Here is a 20,651-nt window from a genome sequence, read left to right as displayed (position 1 = left end):
TAATTAACTGTAAACCTATTTTGTCATGGACAGTACGAATACAGACATTCTGAGTTGCTGATGGCTTGTAATCAAGTGATTTATGTATGAATGAGAAACCAACCCATGGACTCACAAACATTTGGACCAGCAAGTACAATAATAGGGCAGCACGGTGGTGGAGTGGTTAGCACTGCTGCTTCACAGCTAGAAGATTGCAACTTCATGCCTCCACTGCCTGTGGCCTTTCTGTGTGGCTTTTGGTGCTTGTGGGAGTTTTCTAAAATTGCCTGTAGTTGTCTGCCTGTGTATGTCTCTCTGTGGCCCTGAGATTGGCAACCTGTTCACAGTGTCCACTGCTTCTTGCCCGATGACTGCTGTAATACGCTCCAGTCTATGCGACCCAAATAGGATAAGTAGTGACAGAGGATGGATATACAGTAAAATAACTAAGACTGTAATTACCAACACGGGACTTTTATATTTCAAGTATATTTCTGCAACTATAACAATTCAAGTTGCCGTTTACTCGTGCAGACTCACATTGTATAGATATATGTGATATATGTAATGATAGTAAGAAAAAGTTAATTCATGTGTGTGTAATTATTAATGAAATCCAGGAATTCCTGTGATCTCATTTTTACAAGATTAGAATGGATGTGAGGTCAAAGTGACCTTGACATTTGGCCTTTGACTATAAAAATTGATTTAGTTTATCCTTCAGACCATCTGGAAAGTTGTGCCCATTTTAAAAATGCATGTTCGTGAGAATGGGAAAAATGCAAACAAAATGCCTCTGGACTTTGCCGTCACCATTGGAGATATGCAATTAATATAATCAAGAAAATATTAGTACCACTGAGAAAAATCCAGATAACGACATATGGTTAATAACAATACAACAGCATGATTTATTGTTTCGTGTTTGATTTGTCATAATTACAATTAAGGTCCATTTAGGAGTAAAAATAATGGCCTATGTAAAATAGAAATATCTATTTACAGAATTCCAGTACAAAACAGGAATATTCAGTGGTAAATATTAATAATTAGCAAATGGGAAACATTAATACCTGTCAAATCCATTCAAAAAGTAGTAAAGCGTGACATTTAGTACGTTTTACAGAGAGGAGCAAGTTGGAAACTTGAGTTGGTACCAGAATCAGTGCAGGCTGACTGAAAGCAAAATTGCTTTAAATTGTAAAGATCATTTTAAATAATATTGTATTGACAGTGCTGATCACAGACCATAACAAACACATGCCACTAAGAGATATTTAGCTTTTGAAGAACAGTTTCTTTTGAAGCTTTAAAGTCTGTTTTGATTATGGGATGTTTGAGGTCAGACTGACTTCCTGGTTGTGGGAGGATGAAAGATAGCACTGGAATAGAAAATAAATACAGACAAACACACACTACTTCACCCACCCACACATACACATCTTGAAGGATAACTTCGGTCAGTTTCTGAATTAATCCACAATTGTCCACAACCACCATGCAGACAATTTGGTAGCGTTTGTCTACAAAATTCAGACAATAGATGTGTTTCACACTTGTTTTGGATGTGTCACTATAAGGAGTGGTGAGTCTGGCTGATGTGTTTTTAATAGGACAATATAAATCCAGGACAGATGGACATGACTGGAGAAGATTCATTGCTGGGTTTAGCGTCTGTATAATTAATAAAGAAAGATAAGTTATCCAATATTACATGAACTGCGTGGGTTCACACCCTTATTTAAACCATCATAGCTGTGTTTGATATTTTGTGGTTTATATCACACACAGTCGACTGTTAGGCCCATCCAAACACACCACCATTTTACAAACTTTCAGAACATTAGGCAGGGATCCCACACCTTCCAAAAATAAGAACCATTTGTGACCGAATTTCACAGAAATGTGTATAAAATAATTGTGCTGCCCTAATCAAGACAGGCTTAAGATTCAAGGACTTTTGGTAATTCCAGGGGAATATTGATGATAATATATAATTATATATCCATTCAGTACACACCACCCTGTACTTCATCCAGCCTACCTTTGCTGTGCCCTGTTTTCTCCCGTGTGTGTTCTTAACTTTTTCTTCCTCTGTCTCTCTGTCGTCCAGAGCATCATCTCCGCTGGCAGATCCTGAAGCCTTTTTCAAACATCAAATCATGTACTAACTTTAGAAACAAAGCCTACAGCCAAACACTTAGTCAAACAATGATCCCATTGTGGATCAGGGCTGATTTTGAAACGCTGGTCCATGACATAAATAATGTCAATAAATAATGACACTAATTAGAGTTTAAAAACAAAGTCCACAACTTGATCTATTGACCACTAGGGGTTGGTGTTGGCTCATATTTGTTTAAGTGGCCATTTGACATACTAAGAATTTTTGGGGATGGTTTTATCTGCATTTCTTTTTCCGTTTATAAAACAAACATTTCTTTTAATGCACAAATGTGCACTGAAAACTGTGTAATTAAAATGTCACATATAATGAAATATGTAATTCCATATATTTATGACATTTTGCTGATTAAAAAAAGGATAATTGTTTTATAATTTGTTTTGAAATAATGTGTTATGTACTGCTCTTATATTGTGTGTGTGTGTGTGTGTGTGTGTGTATGTCTCACATAAGGCTCATCATCTTCACACTGCTCCTCAGCAGCTCTAGGATCATCTTTTATCACTAGCTGGTCAATGGAACCCTGGAAAGACACAGAGAAGTTAACTGACCTCCATAATAACATTTAGTTATTAATTATGTCGATTCTATTAAACAGTGGGCTACTTTCAATTTTTTAATTCTTTTATTATTTATTATTTATTATTCTTAGGACTTATTTTTGATATTCACAGAAAATGAGTGACCATAAACACAGTGGTAGAGGCTGAAGGGTCCGTGATGAGTGAAGCTATAATAAGGTGGGATTTTAAGATATGAATATAATGTAACTTGAACCAAAATCACCATTTTCATTCTGTCACTGCAATCAAGAATTCGTACATAAAGTGTGACTGACTTGCTCGCGCACGCACACACACAATGGGGGATAGTGCAACTGCTGACATTATGCAGACTCAAAACATCTTAGTGGTGCTGGTTAGTTTGGAAAAAGAAATCTGTTCTTCATTTCAACAATTATTCAAAAAACAAACAAACATGATGTTTTGTGATGTGATTAAACAAAACAACAAACCAGGGATTTACACACACACACAGTGTGTGTATCTGGGTCACAGTGACCCAGATATGTCACTGAGCATAATAAAGTAGAAATGATCGCATCTGACAAGTCACTTCCATAATAATTTCATGGAGCAGATAGTTTTAGCAGCTCTGAAGATTGTCCACTAACATTTGGCACTAACATTTAGCAATTCCTTAAATAAAAGACACACAAACATGCTTTCTGTCCTATTTGGATTAATGCTTCAAGTTTTACTTTACTGCAATGTCACTTGACATGACAGGAAAGGCCTGAGTCAAGCCCTTGATCTAACCATAACTAAGACTTGTTGACATCTTCTACTTCCTCATCTGCCACTGACTTACACTACTCCCTCATCCTCTCCTTCCTTCCACACGTTACAATCTCCCTGCTTATTCTCTGTTACTGTATCTATCTGAGAAAGACCTCTCTGCCTCTGTGTCTTATGTTCAAGAATGTATCCAATTAAATCTATAACTGAGCTAGCTCACAATGTAATACTAGATGCTATCATGACAATGTGACTTCTTTTTTGTCAAATACAAACTAGGAGAGATTATTCTTGAAAAGCCAGCCATCATATTTATACAGCAAATATACACTTTATATATGTTCATCTTTTGATCTTGGTCGAAATGCCTTCAGCGCCCCCTGTATGTGCCCAAGAGCCCATTTTCTTATAATCTGTCGATGATTAGATACAAAATAATTTCCTTACCACAAACTTGTCAAGCCCTGTGCTTCCTGCATTAGCTACAAAGATGCCTGAGTTGTGAGAAAAAGTGAGTCTTTCAGGCCTTCGATGGAAAGTAGCCCTCTCTGGCTCACCACAGTCCATGTAGAGACGTACCTCGCCATGCTCCACCGCCACCTGACAGGCAGAGCAAATACTTAATTCTGAATACCAATTCTGGAAATTCATTTGATCTGGGTCATTCAAAATCAAACTGTGAAAACATGATCTTGTCTAAGGAGAAATTCTCTTTTAGCTCAGGGTCAGCTGATCCAGGCACAAAATAACTTAAAATCTTTAAACTCTATTCTAAATATTATACTGTAACATATAACTATTACATGGAACGCACAAATTACACAGGTTTTCTGATAGTTTGGAAGATTTTTTCTGACATATCATCTGTGGAATGTGTGTGTTGACATTCAGCCACTTTAAATTTCAAAATACAGCATCAACACAACTGCAATTACTGCAAATAAACTGATTTTCATTGCACATCAGTGAAATCATCCTAAAGGACTGGTTTATTATTTGCTATGTTCAGTGAATTTTAGGACAAAAACATGTGCAAATTGCTTGTTTTGTAATCATAATATTTAAAAATAGTTGTGCAAAAAATGTATTATGTACTTATGTAATGTATTAAAACTGTATTATAGTGTTTTATTGTACAGACTAATTTAAAATATCAGCTGGATAAACTATACCTTAATATTCACATCGTATTTAGAACCCTCTTTCCTCTATGTGATGCTCACCGTGAACCGTGTCCACTGATTCGTCATTTCAGGGACAGTAAAGGCAGCAGCTTTGTGGCTGTGAGCGGCCTGCTCTTTATCTGTGTAGTACAGTAAGATGCTCTGGAGGCCCCCACTGACTGGAGTGAGGGCCAAGCCCAGCTCCACCACCTTTTGACGGGCATCTGTTATGGCAAAGAGCATTCCTCCTCTTTTACTAGCTGGACGCACCTGGAGTTTGGGCAAGAAGTCATGGAGGTCACCAAAAATGTGTGTTTTAGATAGATTACACATCAAAAAGAAAAACTAGGGTCTGCTGTGTAGTCTTTGCACAAGGCTGTGACCTAATGAGGCACTAGCTGATCACTGGCTGTTGAATTAAACCCCTGTAGATAAGACAAGCAGCACTGTTGTGCCTCTAGTCCCCTGTGTTTAAAGCCATGACCTTGTAAAAAATGACAGAAGATGAAAGAGGTTTAAAAGCTCAACGAGTTCAGGTTTCAAGTTTTACCGTGGCGATAATAGCAAAGTCCCTGTAGAACGACCCTGGCACGAAAGTCTTGGTGTGCCGCCCAATGTTGGCTTCAGGACCAAAGTTGTAGGCTGGTAAATCGGAGAAGCCCGTAGTGAAGGAGACCGATGGAGGCAGGGGAAAACCAATTAACTTCATCAGGTTGAGATGATCTCCTGAGCCTTGCTCTGGCAGAGACAGAGAGATGATGATGTCATATTGTGTAAATTGAAACAGAGAAGGAATAACATGTGGACATGGGGGACAAAGGCGTCCCTTTAACTGTACAAGAAAAACTGAAAACCGAAGACTAAATCTTTAATGTTTAACATTTTACCCCAGCAAACCATCTTCTTGACAGTGGGTTTATTTGACTAAAACATCCACCAATACGTGCGTCTTCCTTCTGAGCGAGAGGCACTTATTAGCCATCCTGACACGGCTTTAACTTGACTCGATTTGATCGCGGCTCTGTCTACGCATCACTGCTCTGCCTGGCATGGATATAATCCTCCTCAGCAGAAAAGCACACAGTGGTCAGTAATTAGAGTGTTTAGTGTGTATCTGAAGAGATGGGTTCCCATTCCTTTAAACCCCCCCACTAAGGATCCTTTTCATAGTGACAGACTCTCACCTCAACATTACAAACAGGCTTAGCAGCCTATATATTTTTCATGCATATATCCACACACACAAATAAATTTGCTTTTCAATAAATTTGCACACACATTAAACTCAGATCTCAACTAGTGAACCCAAACACACATACCCCAAAACACACAGGCCAACATTTATCCTAATTCATCCGCCCAGCCAACTGGAAACATACCTGATTAAAGGGTTTAGTGTGTAAGTGTGTGTGAAAGTATATGTGAGAGATCAGAACACTACAAGCTCACTCTTACACATTTATTGTTGCGAAGACAGGTGGTGAGGTGAAAATGTACGACATGCAAACCAAACACACAGACACACGCACACGTGCGCACACACAGGCGCACACACAGACACACACACACACACACACACACACACACACACACACACACACACAGACACACACAGCAAAGCCCTCACACCTCCAGTACAGATGTGCCATCATTACTACTCTGTAATTACTGAAAGCATTGGGCAAATGCAGATCTTACAGAACTGGAGTTACAACCAGCATCTTGATTAGTGGCTACTGCAGAAGTTAAAATTTTCATCCCTGATCTGTGAGAAACATTTGAAAATATTGGCAAGGCTCACCACCCAAGCAAGAATATGTGAGTTTGTGAGAAGGAGGAGTAAAACTGAAAGTCTCTCAGCAAAAGTTTGTTCACAAAAAGATCACAATGCCAATGGCAGTGTCACTTTCCACCACTCGTCAGGACACACAGACACCTGTTGTATACTTCACTTACTGTATTGACATACACATACACCAATGACAGCAGCTGCTATGCAAGATGCTGACCTGACCTACTGGAAGAAACCTGGGCATCAGCCTCTTGCCCAGAGCCATCTCAAAATTTATCACAGTGGACGATTCTACCCCCTGCGTTACTGTCACTGCCTGTACGTAAATCAGCACAAAGCACCTGTGAGGGCAGTTAGTGCTGTTATCAAAGCACTAATGTTTTCTTACTATGTGGGAAGGATGGCTACAGACTTTTAGATAAACTCTTAAGTTTTTCTTTTACTAGCGGAGACACAGTTCAAAAGTATCAAAGTTGACAATCTGACTTTTAGCATACAGGCTCCCTGGGAACTTGAAAACAAGTCTAAGCAGCACAAAGGCAAAAGTTACTTTTAAAGTGAGGTTAAATTCTACTGCAATGACATAATTGAAAACACATCCCACACAACATATACTGCTGACCTCCATTTACTAATTAGTCTGCTGCTACATTGCTGCCGAGACCAAATTCACATTGTCTGTTAGTAAATCATTTCTTGATTTTTTAAGCTTCTGGTCAGCTTCAGGGGCAGTCTAACTGTGCCAGTGATAACACTTAGACAACATCTGAGATAATGAGAAACTAAATGCTAAATGCTCTTTTCTATTCAGTGCCTCTGTAACACTCACCACTTTTCCAGTATTTAAGTGGTCTATACTGGGGCCGGGCTTTGTTGCCTCCACCTGCACTATCCTGTGCAGGTACCATCCCAGGTTTCTCCGTGCTGCTGCCAGAGATCAACACACCAGGGCTGTCTGTAAAGACAGATACAGACGCCTCTGTCTGAGTGCTGTCCTTCCCAGGATTCTCCGTCACCATGTTCTCCATTTTCACCCGCTCTGTCGCCCACTGGGTGTCAGAAGGGCCAGGTGAGGTGATTGATGGTGAAGTGATGGAGGTAGGAACGGAGGTGAGAGCTGAGTCAGAGTCAGAGCTGATTTTAGGGCTTGCCCAAATTAAACTCCACCATTGGGCTTGTACGGGACAGGAGAAGAGAAAGAGGAGAGAAAGAGAGAGGCGAGGGGCTCCCATCCTGTTTGTGTGTCTTGCATGTGTGTAGGAACACACACTGATGCACGCCAGTCCTGTTAACTGCAGCTACAAAACACTCAACTTATGAAGTGTCCGAGAGGATGCACGCAGGCCTACTTACACAAGAGTGTGAAAGTACATCCCAGTAATCCCTGAGATCCAGTGTTACAAAAAGTATTTAGGGAAAAAAATCTATTGGCGTCTGTTATTTTCTCTTTGTCTTCTCTCTTTTCTTTGTAACTCCCTGATAGCTCTCTCTTTTTTCCTCTCCCTCCCCTCCTCACTTCCCGACCTCTGCTGCTCTGCAGTACAGGCAACTTTTCTCTCCCCTCTTCTGTCAGACAGGCAGATTAAAGAGTTTTGTTACCCTCCTTCCTGGTCCTCCTTTCCTCTCCTCCCTCCTCCTGTGTGTGCATGTGCGTGTTCTCTGGATAAGACTTGTGGTTTCTCTTGTAGTGTCTTGTTACAGTACACGAACATCCTGTGAAGTCCACAACAGACACAGACCCACTAATACTGATTTAGGATAAGTTCCCTCATTCACAATGCTGCATGTAAACAGCAATTTTAAAAAACCCAATTTTGCCACCTTAAGAAGACGCATGGGTCACACGATCCGATTCTTTTTGAATCACTACTATTATATCTACTGTTTTCTACAACTGCTTTCACATAAATGTTTTACATGTCACACAATCTCTAAAAACACTTTTGGCAAACACACACACAATCCTGCACACGACACACAGAAATCAAACGTGAAGTTACTTGCTCACCATTTCCATGCACAACCACTCAAAATGCTCGCTTCCTCACTCAAACCCAGTTCTTACAAATGCAAACACTAGTTTAATAATTGATAATTAATAGCCAATGGAGCTCTCCTCTTCTGGAGGACAATAGAGGTCAAAGGTGATGCAAGATCCAGAGATCAGAGAATGAGAGGAAGTTTAGGGTGAGGACAAGGAAAGATAGTGGTCTCAGATTACATCAGTATTGCCCACTGTGACTGTCTTTGGATGGTGTGGGGGGAATATCATAATGAGAGCAGCCATCAGCCACCAACGCATCCTCCATCACCATGCCAACCCTGGTCCCTACAACACTGCACTTCTGATAAATGGAGGATTGCTTATTTCTCTTTTATTTTAATTTTACATGTGGTTTTGCAAAAATAAATAATGTTATACATAGTAGTGTTATGTGTTGAGCATATGAATGTCTTTTTGTTTGGTAGAAAGATGTAATCATATGATGCATCTGTGTGTCATTTGGATGTAAAGAAATAAAATAAAAAAATGTCAAAAGCAACAAAAATATTTTATTTGCAGTGTTTGGTTTGCTACAGAGTTTTGCTTTTTGTCTTAAAAGTTTTGAGAAAATGAGCCAGAATATTGAGAAAATGAGATTCAGAAAATGTGCGTAAGCAGTTGTGAAAAACAATGAACAACATTTTTACTTTAAGAGCATGAGAGGCAAAGGAATATAATGACACACAACACAGACCAGTGTTACACACGAATGAATGATTGAAATATTTAAAAAAGTAAAGATGACTTATTTATAGTCTCATGGTCACTTAGATGTTTCTACATGTAGTCATTATTAAAGGAACCAAACTATCAGCCCTGATGGGGCCTCAGTTCTTTTTACACTAGGTTATTAGCCCTCTACTCTAAAATTATTAGGATTTCAACATTTGTTAGTCACCTGCTTCAATTTAGATAAAAAACATAATCAAAAGTGCAAAATGTTGTATGGAAGCAATTAAAGTTCATGTTCTCAGTGCTGCAGCTCACTGATCAGGGAGAGAGGCCCAGTGTTGAGGATGACAAAGGGATGTCTGTTCTGTTGTTTATTACTTCTCTAAAATGGTTGGTGAGGTCGCGGATAGAAGATGGGGCATCAGTTGGATTTCCAGATTCATACAGTAGATATTAAAGGTGTGGTTTTGAGTTATAACAGCACTGACCCTGTAGCAGTGAGCCAGCATGCATAGCATAAAGGGCCTCAAGGCAAAACTAAACAGAATGAATAAAAAAATCAATAAAGGTTAAGTCAAATTTTACCTGATTCATTATTTTTATATAAACAATAAACCCAAAGCTTTAATAAGTGTTGCTGTGGCATTAAACAATTTAGTAATATCACCCAGCTCCAGGTTCCTGGGCACTGAAGGATTCCTAAAATCTGGAAATGCTGTTTTGACAAATTAAAAGGTTAGTAGTGGTGAAGTGGACATAATGCTTTTTACTCCTGTTAACTGTATTTAACCTTCAAACCTTCAAAAGTGGGTTGTTTCAGAGAATACAGGTAAGTGGTCATTTCTCTCTCTTATTTTATTACTTCTATTACTATGTTGAGTGTCTTTGTCTTTTTCTGTTGCTGCACAAATTATTACACTTTGGGGACAGCAAATTAATGTCTTCCGTGAAAATTATCTTGCCAAACATGTAAGTACCATAAACCTGTGTTTGGCGTTGAGCATATTTTCCTACATTATGGAAAAATCCCATTGGTTTTGTTGTTGAGGGAACCACAGAGGTGTAAACCTCTGGTCTGGGTTATCACAACAGCCAATGTGCATGCCTCATGACCAGTGAATAATTAATGCCCCTTTAGGATGAAAAACATTGGTTTCAGTCCATATGTGCTATCTTCACATTTATATTCCCAGTGATTTTGCGATACCACAATCCACTTTGATTATTATAACTGTCTTCACCTGGGGTCAGTGGTTTGTTGGTGTCATTGTGATAAATGTGACCAAACCCCGGGAGCCATCCTGGCTCCAGCACACTAACGAGTAAACAGTTGTGGGTAAAAAGGGGTGGGAGTGGTCTCTAATGGAGCAGATGATGGGTTTAAGGTTTAAAGATGGGGTGAGGGAGGAAACCCCCCAGGGGGAGAAGCTTGATTAGTCATGGATTAAACAGGGATATGGGGATTTGAAAAAGATGGGGGTGAGAATGCTTTTAGTGGGGGTCAGGAAGAGAAACATTGGGGGAGCCCTGATGCTCCATCATAGTGGAACTTGGCAGGTCATATCAACACACACACACACAGAGCAATAGGTTTAACAATAGGGTAAACTTTAAGAAAACCAAGTAATACATACATCAAAACTGGCTCAGTCAGGGATGTGTGCCATGACTCTTAGTTCATCTGAGATGATCAGATCGGAGATAACAAGATTACAAAAATGCAAATCCCCCGCAAACACACACACACACACACATATACAACATATTAAAGCAATGTAGGTTTCACAAGTGCTATTTCTAACTGACTGTGTTGGTTATAGTCACCTCCAGGAAACACACTTTCAACACAAAAGCATTTTTTGTTCCTTTTTAAAAGTGATAGCATTTAAATGGTAAAATGAGCTTTTGTTGAATCCTGTGTGATACACACATTTAATAAATAATAATAGCCTATTTTGCTTTTACATGACAAACCTTATGTTCTAGCTTGAATTCAATTCACTGCACTACAAGATCAACGCCTTCAAAATAAAAGCCTTATTATTTCACAATAATACAATCTCAATGGTGAAAAATGCAATTCAAACTCTAATGTAAAAGGCACATGTTCTAATATGAGCCCAAACCACCTAAATTCAGGAGGATTCAGGATTCAACCTTTCAAAATTAAATTATTATTAATATGTTTCTGAATAAAAGCAATTCAATGGATGCTTGTAGGGGATTATTAATGTTGTGTTTGCGTATCGTTTGTTATCAATTTTGAAGAAAATAATGACTCCAAATATAATAGCTGATAAAAGTTTGCCACAGATTAATATTTTCAGACCCTGTTTTTTCTATAAAGGGTGACCCCATTTAGGGCCTCTGGATTCCAGGAAGAGTAACCCCTTCACCCTTCACCTCTCTCTCACTTCTCACTCTACCTAGCAACTGCCCCAACAAAAACCTCTAATTGGTTTACTGTCACAGTAAATTACACTCAGGATGCTATAAATTTATTTACAAAACTAATCAATAAAGTGGATGCAGAAGACACAAGAGAAGACATGCAGTTTCACATGCTGTGATTCCAAAAGGACACATATCACTTAGCACATGCAACATTTATTCTGCGTTTTTGGCATTAGTATAGGTCACTTAAAATAGTCAAATATGTTCTCGGTGAGTCAGGTTGCATGACAATTAAAAAAAACTCTACTCACAAATGAATGTGTGTACATTAAAAGTATTAGATCAAAATGACAACAAGCAATAATATCATCAGTCATATTACTCATATTAATGGCGTCAAAATAAACACAACAGAGATAAGATAATAACAAGGACACAAGAACATGCCTGCAAAGTAATAATCCGAAACCTTCAAAGATGATTCTTTGAAGCTTTGTTTAAACTGTGGTGCCATGGCACCATCTAGCGGCCACAAATGGTAATGTACCCAGAGTTGGAATAGTTGCAAACATTCACATTATGTCTAATAGCATACAATACAGAAATAGTCTAATCAAAATAAGTCTCAAGATCTGCGTCATTACATCTGCTTTTATGGTCCAAGAAATTACATTATTTAAATTTTGTAGTTTGGCAACCACCAGCCTAATCCCAGAAAATATCACATACATCACTAACAACATATATAAATATTTGACTTGTTTAAAATATTCACGTTGACTTTGCCCATGCAAGCATCTGTTTCAAATTATATACATGTATACAATCCACAGAAACAAATACCTGCGCATACACTCCTGTAACATTTTGTTGTTGCATGTGTTGCATTTTTGTGTGTTCATCAATTCTATTCACGGACATGTGTGTGTGTATTCTCAGTTTTGTGTGTCTGAGTGTACAAGTTGGCCGACTCTGCCAATTAGTGAGTAAGAGGTTTTGGCTCACTGGTCAATGCTTTTGTACCAGAACAACACAAACACAATTATTAAATACCTCAAATGCTGACAACATTCCCCCATTTAAATAAATTAATTTGTCTACCTTTTTAACTTTTGTGTGTGTCTATGCACGTGAGAACGAGAGAGAGAGAGTGTTTGTTTTTCTCAGATTGACACTTCTTCTTAACCAACCCTAAAGCTGAGCTGTTCCCAGATAACAGTTTACCTCATGTACACATTTTCAGACCCCCACACACATGCACACTGTAGCCTGCAGGCAAGTAGTCAATGAAGTCTCTGTTGCAAAGCTGTTTTTATCTCACGCACCTCCCCTTCAACACTCCCTTTCTCCCCCTTCTTCCGCTGCTCCTACGATGTTCATATTTTAAGGCAATGTTCCCCCAGGAAATGTTGGGCTGTATTTATGAGCTCTTGTTGGAAAGACCTGCCAAAGAAAGACTGCACAGCAAGTCATAAAATAACATAATGACGTAAACTAGTGAGCTATTATCCACATTTAGCCATTTTAGGCCAAATATGTAGAAAAGTGCTGCAAATAACATTAAACAGGATAAAGATGGCAGCCAAAAAAATTAGAGTTTTTAATAACTTTATGGCCGATATCATTGCATCTGATAGTTTGTATCATTTTGTATGCAAATTGAAGATCTGGTGTTATCTTAATTGTAATATAAAGCTACATGACTGAGGAGCAGCAGCACTTCCAAGCTGGGGCTCTGCACACCACACAGATCATCTTCACAGGTCATTATAAGAATGGGTGCCAATCTGTCTGTCTGATCGAATCTCTTTTGTGTCTGGAGACGGCAGGTGTGAGACGAAAAAATGCTGGGAATGTCAGAGGTGATGTTCAGACGTGTACACGCTCACAAGCTTTGATCTGACCTCAGTGAAGACAAAGGAACTACCCACAGGCAAAGGGGAGTGTGAAAGAAGGGAGTAAGTCTTCTGCTTTTCCTTTCGGCTGATCCCTTTCAGGGGTCGCCACAGTAAATCATGTGCCTGCATCTAACCCTGTCCTCTGCAGCCTCTTCTTTCACACCAATTAAATTCATGTCTTCTCTCACTACATCCATAAATCTCCTCTTTAGTCTTTCTCTAGACCTCCTGCCTGGCAGCTCCAACCTCAGCATCCTTCTACCGATATATTCCCAGTTTCTCCTCTGAACATGTCCAAACCACCTCAATCTGGCCTCTGACTTTATCTCTGAAACATCTAACATGAGCTGTCTTTCTGATGTCCTCATTCCTGATCCTGTCCATCCTCGTCACTCCCACAGAGAACCTCAACATCAGTCCCACTGCCTCTAAATGTTACAACATCATGAAAGGAGGGAGGAAGAATATTTTGGTTTCTGCATCTTATGACAAATCTGATGTTAGTACTTTATCCAATAACAGCACGGTGAAGAGAACCTTTAAACTAACATTTACTTGTACACCTGCTGTTGCTGTGTGTATTAGCGCCAGTAAAAGAGGTATAAGTACAGCAGTCAAGGTGTGAGTATGAGCATGTAATACCATCCTTAGGATCTAATGGAAAATAAAAGAAGGGGAGGATGGACAGAGAAAAAGAAGAACAGACAGATGAGTTCTTAGTAGAGGAGACAAGAAAACAACAGAGAAATGATCATAAGAGAAGAATAGAAACCATGAGTCAGAAAGGTTATCAAAAGCAGAGTTTGGCTGTAGAGTAGGATTAACCCACTCACCTGCCCACACACACACTCACACATTTAAAGACACAGATAACTAAAAAAAACCCACAGAAATGGATGCTATAGACCAAACTTTTGATACATTACAACTACCTGACTTCACTAGACTTTCCCTTCACTTCATGTAAACTATTTGTCACCACTGGAGTGTGTGCATGTGCCATTTTTGAGTCTCGACTTCCATTTAGAGCCAATGGAGCATGTAAAATTTGAATCAGGAATGCTTTTAGGTGAATCATAAATCAGGGTGCGTTGCTCGTTGGCTCGTTCCTAATAAACAAAGGTTCTCGTCTCCTATATCCTCCTGCTAAGTGTCCCTTGTTATCTATAAGACCTCTGACCTCTCCCTGGCAAGAGAGAGAGGGAGACATAGTGATTGTCACTGTAAAAGAAAAACAGGAATAATTAACCTACATTTATAGATATTCTTTAAATGTGCTTCAACAAACATGTTCGTATAAAAAATGGTTAAAGATTCATTTTAGATGGTCATTGCAGCATTTTAACTAAAGAGTGATAAGGTTGCTAACGTTGCCAGATAGTTAAAATAACAACTTCCGACAATGACAAATGTAAAATTGCAATGTTGATTGCACTAAATTGTACAGGTAATGAAGTGGTCAGTCAGTGTACATGGGCCAAATCATTCACGAAAAAGGTAGTAAAACAGCTGAGTGTTTTTAAATGACAATGAGTTGTTAATTAGTTCAGGGCAATTTTTCAAAAGCAAACTTCCACACACATATACAAACATTAGCATTTATTTGTATGTGTCACCTTACAACACAGTGAATATCTAATAAATATTTAAACAAAATCAAATATATTATTATATGTATGGTGTTTGCAGTATTTTAAAGCTTTTTCTTTTTTTAGCTGAGAACGCATTTATGAGAGTGTTCAATTACAACCAAAAGAACCGAGTTGTGGCTGTTACGTCTGTGTAGGTTACTGCTTAGTGACACTTTTCACATTGATCCATAATTAATATAATATATTAATGAATCCAGCTCTGACTGGTTTATTTGCTTTCACGCTGCCTGCTGATCCATACGCTATTAGGACAATATTCAATTGATTCAGCTAAAGCTATTGATGAACTTCTGACATTTTTCAGATAATGGAAGGCATTGTTTAGGAAGTCAGAGGTGGACATCTGCAGTGGGACAGTTTCCATTACCTCAAATGTCTCTGGCCTCCCCCCCAATTCCATCACCGCCCCCTGCCATCCTCTCACCCTCATGTCACCCTCTGAAATTCATAGTACAGACAGAGACAGAGCCACAGAAGGAGGCTGAGAGGTCAAGCAGTGTGCAGCTCAGTGATGTTTTTTGTCATGTGTTAGTGCGTGCTGAGATAAGGGACAAAGTAATGAGACAGACAGGCAGACAGACAGACAAAAGCTGACGTCAAACAGCAAAAATTGACTTATTTGATGCTCATAATTCTCTCTAAACCAATTTCCTTACTTTAACAAGCTCCGTTTGTTTTTGTCAGCGAATTATATAAAATAAAATGATGCCACGTTCAGTTTTGAGACAGCAAGACCTTCACTCTCCCTTTTGTAATGTGTTTTATATAATAGCATATTTAACATGTCCCACAGGACAAATGCATATACACTTTATTGTACTTATTTGTAACATAAGTTTAAATACATTCTCACTGAAAAAAACTATATCCAACAATGCCAAACCATTCAGTCTTGAAAAAAAAATCCCCCAAATATGTGGTATCATAGATACAAGTTGCCAAACTATTTACATCTGCTAACGTCCTGCTTATGCATTTATAAGGCACAGGGCTTTAAATGTGAGACTCTCAGTGTGTGTGTGTTTGCTCAGCTGTGAGTGTTGTGCTCAGAACAAACACCCTCTCCCAGCTTCTTGCATTGCCTCATCTCCTCGAATATGAATGTTAATGAAACACGAGGAAAGGCGACTTCTGGCGACTTCTTTGCTCATCCTGTAGAAAGAGTCATCTTGACCGTTGTAAGGTGTAAGGCTGAGAATTTCACTGATATACATTCATAGTATAGCTCATTATAGAGTTTTGGATTCCAGATACAGTGAAGTCCTGCAGGATTATGATGTGAACTGTGTGGAATGAAATGCAGAGAAATGTGACAGGAAAATATTATCTCACTGTTACTCCGCAGTCCCTCTGGCAGAGCACCATCTATTGACATCCACCCACTGAGCCCTCGCCACATAATCCACTATTGTTAACACCACAGAAGCTAAAAGCTGCATAGTGTGGTACGATATGTTTCCTCTGTCCTTTTCCTGCCACTGAATCTGTTAGGATGTAGAGCAGTGGAAGTAGATGCGTACGGGTGCAGTGATGTTCTGTTCTGCTCACAAATTCACATCGCTCCATTCTTGTGTACATGCAGAGATGTGATGTTAGAATTCTCAAGTATTTTCAAGAATGTTTAAAAAGCTTTAGTCCCACTCACGCTTATAGTGCATGGTACTGCTTTTTACTAATGACAAATGGAGTTTTCAGTGTGTCTACTGAAATAAATAATAATCAGGTTATGAGTGGAGGTAATGTGTTGATTTCACTTTAGGTACCTGTATAAATATAAAACTCGTTCCTGACCAGTCGATTGGGCCTTAGCATGCAAGTTATCAGTCATTATCCATCCATATTGGGGAGGGTTGCGTCAGGAAGGGCATCTGGCATCAAAACTGCCAAATCAACATCCGGACAATGATCCGCTGCGGCGACCCTGAACTCACGGGATAAGCCGAAAGGACAAAAAATACAAATAAAAAGAAATTCTGTAACCAATTATCCTGTTCAGGACTGAGGGCTGGAGCCCATCTCATCTGTGTATATGATCTTTTAAAGTCACCAATTGACCTAACATACACGTCTTTGTACGTGGAGGAAACCCATCCAAGCATAACACAGAAACCACAGAATGTCAAAAAATATATACAAACACATGAGAAGCTAATATTTGGAAGGCTTCTTTCAATTTGCTGTTTTTTTACATAATCTTCAGCAAATTAACTGTTAAATAAGTAAAATGTCTTTATGAGTGGGATATTTCAGTTCTTAGGTTGACCAATTTGATTTCACAGAAACTGATAACAGAATATTCCACAGCATTTCACGAGGAAGACAAAACGTCACTGCGTTATGAAGATAGCGTTTGTGTGATTTGTATTTCAGTGCTTTAACAGACAGACGTGTCGTTGAAGAGAAAGTGTTTATGTGTGTTTGTTTATGCAGAAAACCACTGACTGCAAATCAGCCACAGAACCAAATATGCAAAAGCATAAACACACACATAGAAAGAGCAGGCAGTTATTCTCAGTGCAGTGTTGCACATACTACCTAAGTCTTACTGCATAGTTTGGACTGAAGCAGACCGGAGAGGGTGGTAGCACTTGTTTGACCATCTGTCAAACTTTGATCCATTGTACCAACATTTGTCTACAACACAATCACAGATGATGTGACTTACTGTCAAATACAAACTGCTCTACTATTGAAATTAGCTGAAGATATTTATAACGGAGTACTTTACTGAAATATTATCCACACCATTCAATTTATGCAGAATCTTAACTGAAGAATAAAAAACAAACAGTTTTAAGCATTTTAATGTGACTAAACACTCATTCTTTCTTCTTTCAAATTTAGGACAAAAACAATTGTGTTTGTGTGTGTGTGTCTGCATGTGTGCATGATGTGTGTGCTAAGACACCTCACTGAAGTAATTTGTGGGAGAAAAAAACTGCTTTTAAAACGTGCAAAGTCTTTCTTTGTGTTTATATTGTGTATGCTCACATGTATAACAGTGCATGTAAAAATCTGAAACAACCTAAACTATGTTATTAGTCTCCTCAGATAACAGATCTCGTGTTCAGTAAAAAGACGTTCTTTGTATGTTCCCTGCCGTAAATTATCGACAGAGTCACATACAGAACAGATCCACAATGATAATGATTCATGTTCAACTTTTTTTTAAACTATAACCATGGAAACAGTTTACCCACACTGCCATCCAGTGACACTAAAACACTTCCTTTCTACAAACCCTCACAGTAAGATTTGTGAACTTGATTTTAACAAATCGTCAGTTGTACAGCTTGTACTTACTTGCTCAGTTCGAACCTAAGCACACACAGTAGTACTGTATACCATAATGGAAACTACGTCATCTTGGCCACATCATGGAAATTACGAGACCATTTTCAGTTGACGGTGAAACCCCCATTTTTATTTTCAAGTTTCCAGTGGGAGAGATTGTTTATTCCCATTAACATCCCATTGAGCTGACCGTTACAGGCATGACACCTTTTACAGTTGGCCCATTGTGCCCAGCTGTGTTCAAATCAAAGTTATTCTGACTCAATGGTTACATTCCAGGCAGGACGGCACTGCAGCGAGGGTGTTCAGGACTTTAATATACTCAAGACATCTAGGTAGAGGCGCTTTCATACTGCTCCATGACATTCTCGCCTGCCAGGTTTTTACACTCATAAAAGATTAAATAGAACTTGGTGGGTTTTTATTCCAGTAACATCAGACACTAAATAGGTCAAGTGTAGCGGGGATTGAAAGGCTCGTACTGTAGCTCAAACTGAAAAGCATTTCTAAACTATGATGTTTTTGACAACAGGAGAAACATTTTCTGGAGTTGAGTGAATTGTCAACAGTACAACAATGTGACTTGGTTTTACTGTACAAAGAAGCATCAAAAGCACCCAAACTGACTCCTGCTGGGCTCACCTCACAATCTAAACATGGAGTCTTTTCAGGGCCACTCAACCAATGCTAAATGGAAAGTGAAGGTTCCTGGGGCCTGGAATAAAGGTGGTTTTGGGGGGAAATTTGGAGCGTGGAAACAGTGTTGTTCAGCTGTCATGATCCTGGACCTTTGTTTGTTTTCATTTCTCTCTTCACTTCCTGTTTATGGCTTTTATTTTGTAGCACCACAGTCCCATTTCCCATTAGTCTTTTTGGTTTCTTTGTTCACCTTGTTAGTCTTGATTTGTTTCACCTGTTCCCCTGTTTTTGTTTTTTAACCCAGTTCTCTCTACAGTTACTTGCCAGTTTGTCAATTTATCATTAACCAGTTTATACTCTCCCAGTGTTGATGGATAGTGAGTCATTTTTTTCGTTCTGAAGAAACCTGTTTGTTGGACTGTGATTCCTCTTACGGGTCTAAAGTTTGGTCCTCTGTTTGCTTTCTGTTTAGATACCTTGTTTAGTTTGTCCCTATTTGTTAGTTTCTGTCTTAGTATTTAGGTCTGGTCCTTTGTTTTATTCCTGTCTGTCAGTTTGTTTAGCATGTGGTTTGGTTGTTCACCTGCCCCTGTTTGTTTGTTCCTTTTCCAGGGTGAGATTTGGTTCTGTTTGTCACTGTTAAGTCTGTTTCTGCTTTAGCCCCTTTTTTGTATAATCAGTTAGTTTCGTTAAATGGTTTACCGTTTCTCGCCTAGTTGATTTGTGCATCCTCATCCTGTTTGGTTTATCCTGATTTCTTGTCAGTCACTTGTTCCTGTGTTTTCCTGTCTTTATTCTGGGGTGAATTTCCGTTTCTGCTTTTTGTTAATATATCCTTTACAGCCCCCCCTCCCCCTTATCACAGTGGTGTTAATGGTGGAAGGGGGCAAGTGTTTTTACCAGACCAGATTGAACTGGTGACCTTCTGGTCAGCGCTCTTATCTAACCTTTAGACCACTGCTGCCCTCAAAACAACACTGTGTTCTCAGAATGTGCAAAAGACACGTTCTAACTGTGGATGAACAACCAAAACTGTAACTGGGCTCATAGTACCAGGGCAGCCAAGATGATTGGATTTGTGCACACCCATTGTCTCATTTACAGTATACTTGCACTACAGTAACCTGGGTTTTGCAAATCTGCATGTACATACAGCTGGTTCCGTCTTAGGCCCTGACTATTCTTTTTTCTTGGCATATGTGTCGCTGCAGACTGATGGTGAGAGGACAGACAAACAGAGCGGAGGTTTTCAACATAGAATTAAAGGATTTGAATTTAACGAAATCAAATGTTCAGCGGAGGAAATCTCTTTGAAGCATTTTAAAATTTTTGTAAGGATTTCCTCTTTAATCCAGCCTCTAAACATTTGTTATTCCCAGGTCGTTGTTCATAACAGGTTGTTATGAACGTGTATAATTGTAAACATGAATATAAACTTATCAGCTTAGTAAAAAAAATACAGATCCTGGTTACATGCGTTCATAACAATTCTCAGAAAAACAAATTGAGAAAGCAGCTAGTTACAGCTGATAATGGTGTTAAATGCTGGTCTGAGCAATACCAAACTTCAGGGGATTTGCACAATTGAAGTCACAATTTCTCTAAACAACACAAATGTTTTTGTCAGATTTCTGACTT

The 20,651-nt window shown here is 38.9% G+C and overlaps 1 protein-coding gene across 7 annotated transcripts in view; it reads right to left on the bottom strand.

The window, feature by feature from the left end:
• The window catches only part of col15a1b (collagen, type XV, alpha 1b), a 41,911-nt gene that overhangs the window by 19,808 nt on the left and 1,452 nt on the right, over positions 1-20,651 (bottom strand). For 3 of the 7 annotated variants that reach the window (XM_067528927.1, XM_067528928.1, XM_067528929.1), the window contains exons 1-6: positions 7,250-7,943; positions 5,179-5,366; positions 4,689-4,898; positions 3,913-4,065; positions 2,616-2,690; positions 2,027-2,125 (exon numbers count right to left, since the gene is read on the bottom strand). In XM_067528927.1, the coding sequence (XP_067385028.1) occupies positions 2,027-2,125; positions 2,616-2,690; positions 3,913-4,065; positions 4,689-4,898; positions 5,179-5,366; positions 7,250-7,652 (1,128 nt within the window). In that variant the 5' untranslated portion in view covers positions 7,653-7,943. Of the gene's footprint in view, positions 1-2,026; positions 2,126-2,615; positions 2,691-3,912; positions 4,066-4,688; positions 4,899-5,178; positions 5,367-7,249; positions 7,944-20,651 lie in introns of those variants that run through there. The other 4 variants (XM_067528930.1, XM_067528931.1, XM_067528933.1 and 1 more) reach the window with 3 other exon arrangements.

This window comes from Channa argus, chromosome 14 (assembly GCF_033026475.1).
Source record: "Channa argus isolate prfri chromosome 14, Channa argus male v1.0, whole genome shotgun sequence".
Taxonomy (NCBI): Eukaryota; Metazoa; Chordata; class Actinopteri; order Anabantiformes; family Channidae; genus Channa; species Channa argus.
Note: the sequence above shows the minus strand (reverse complement) of the source record. Positions and strands in the feature narration are given on the sequence as shown.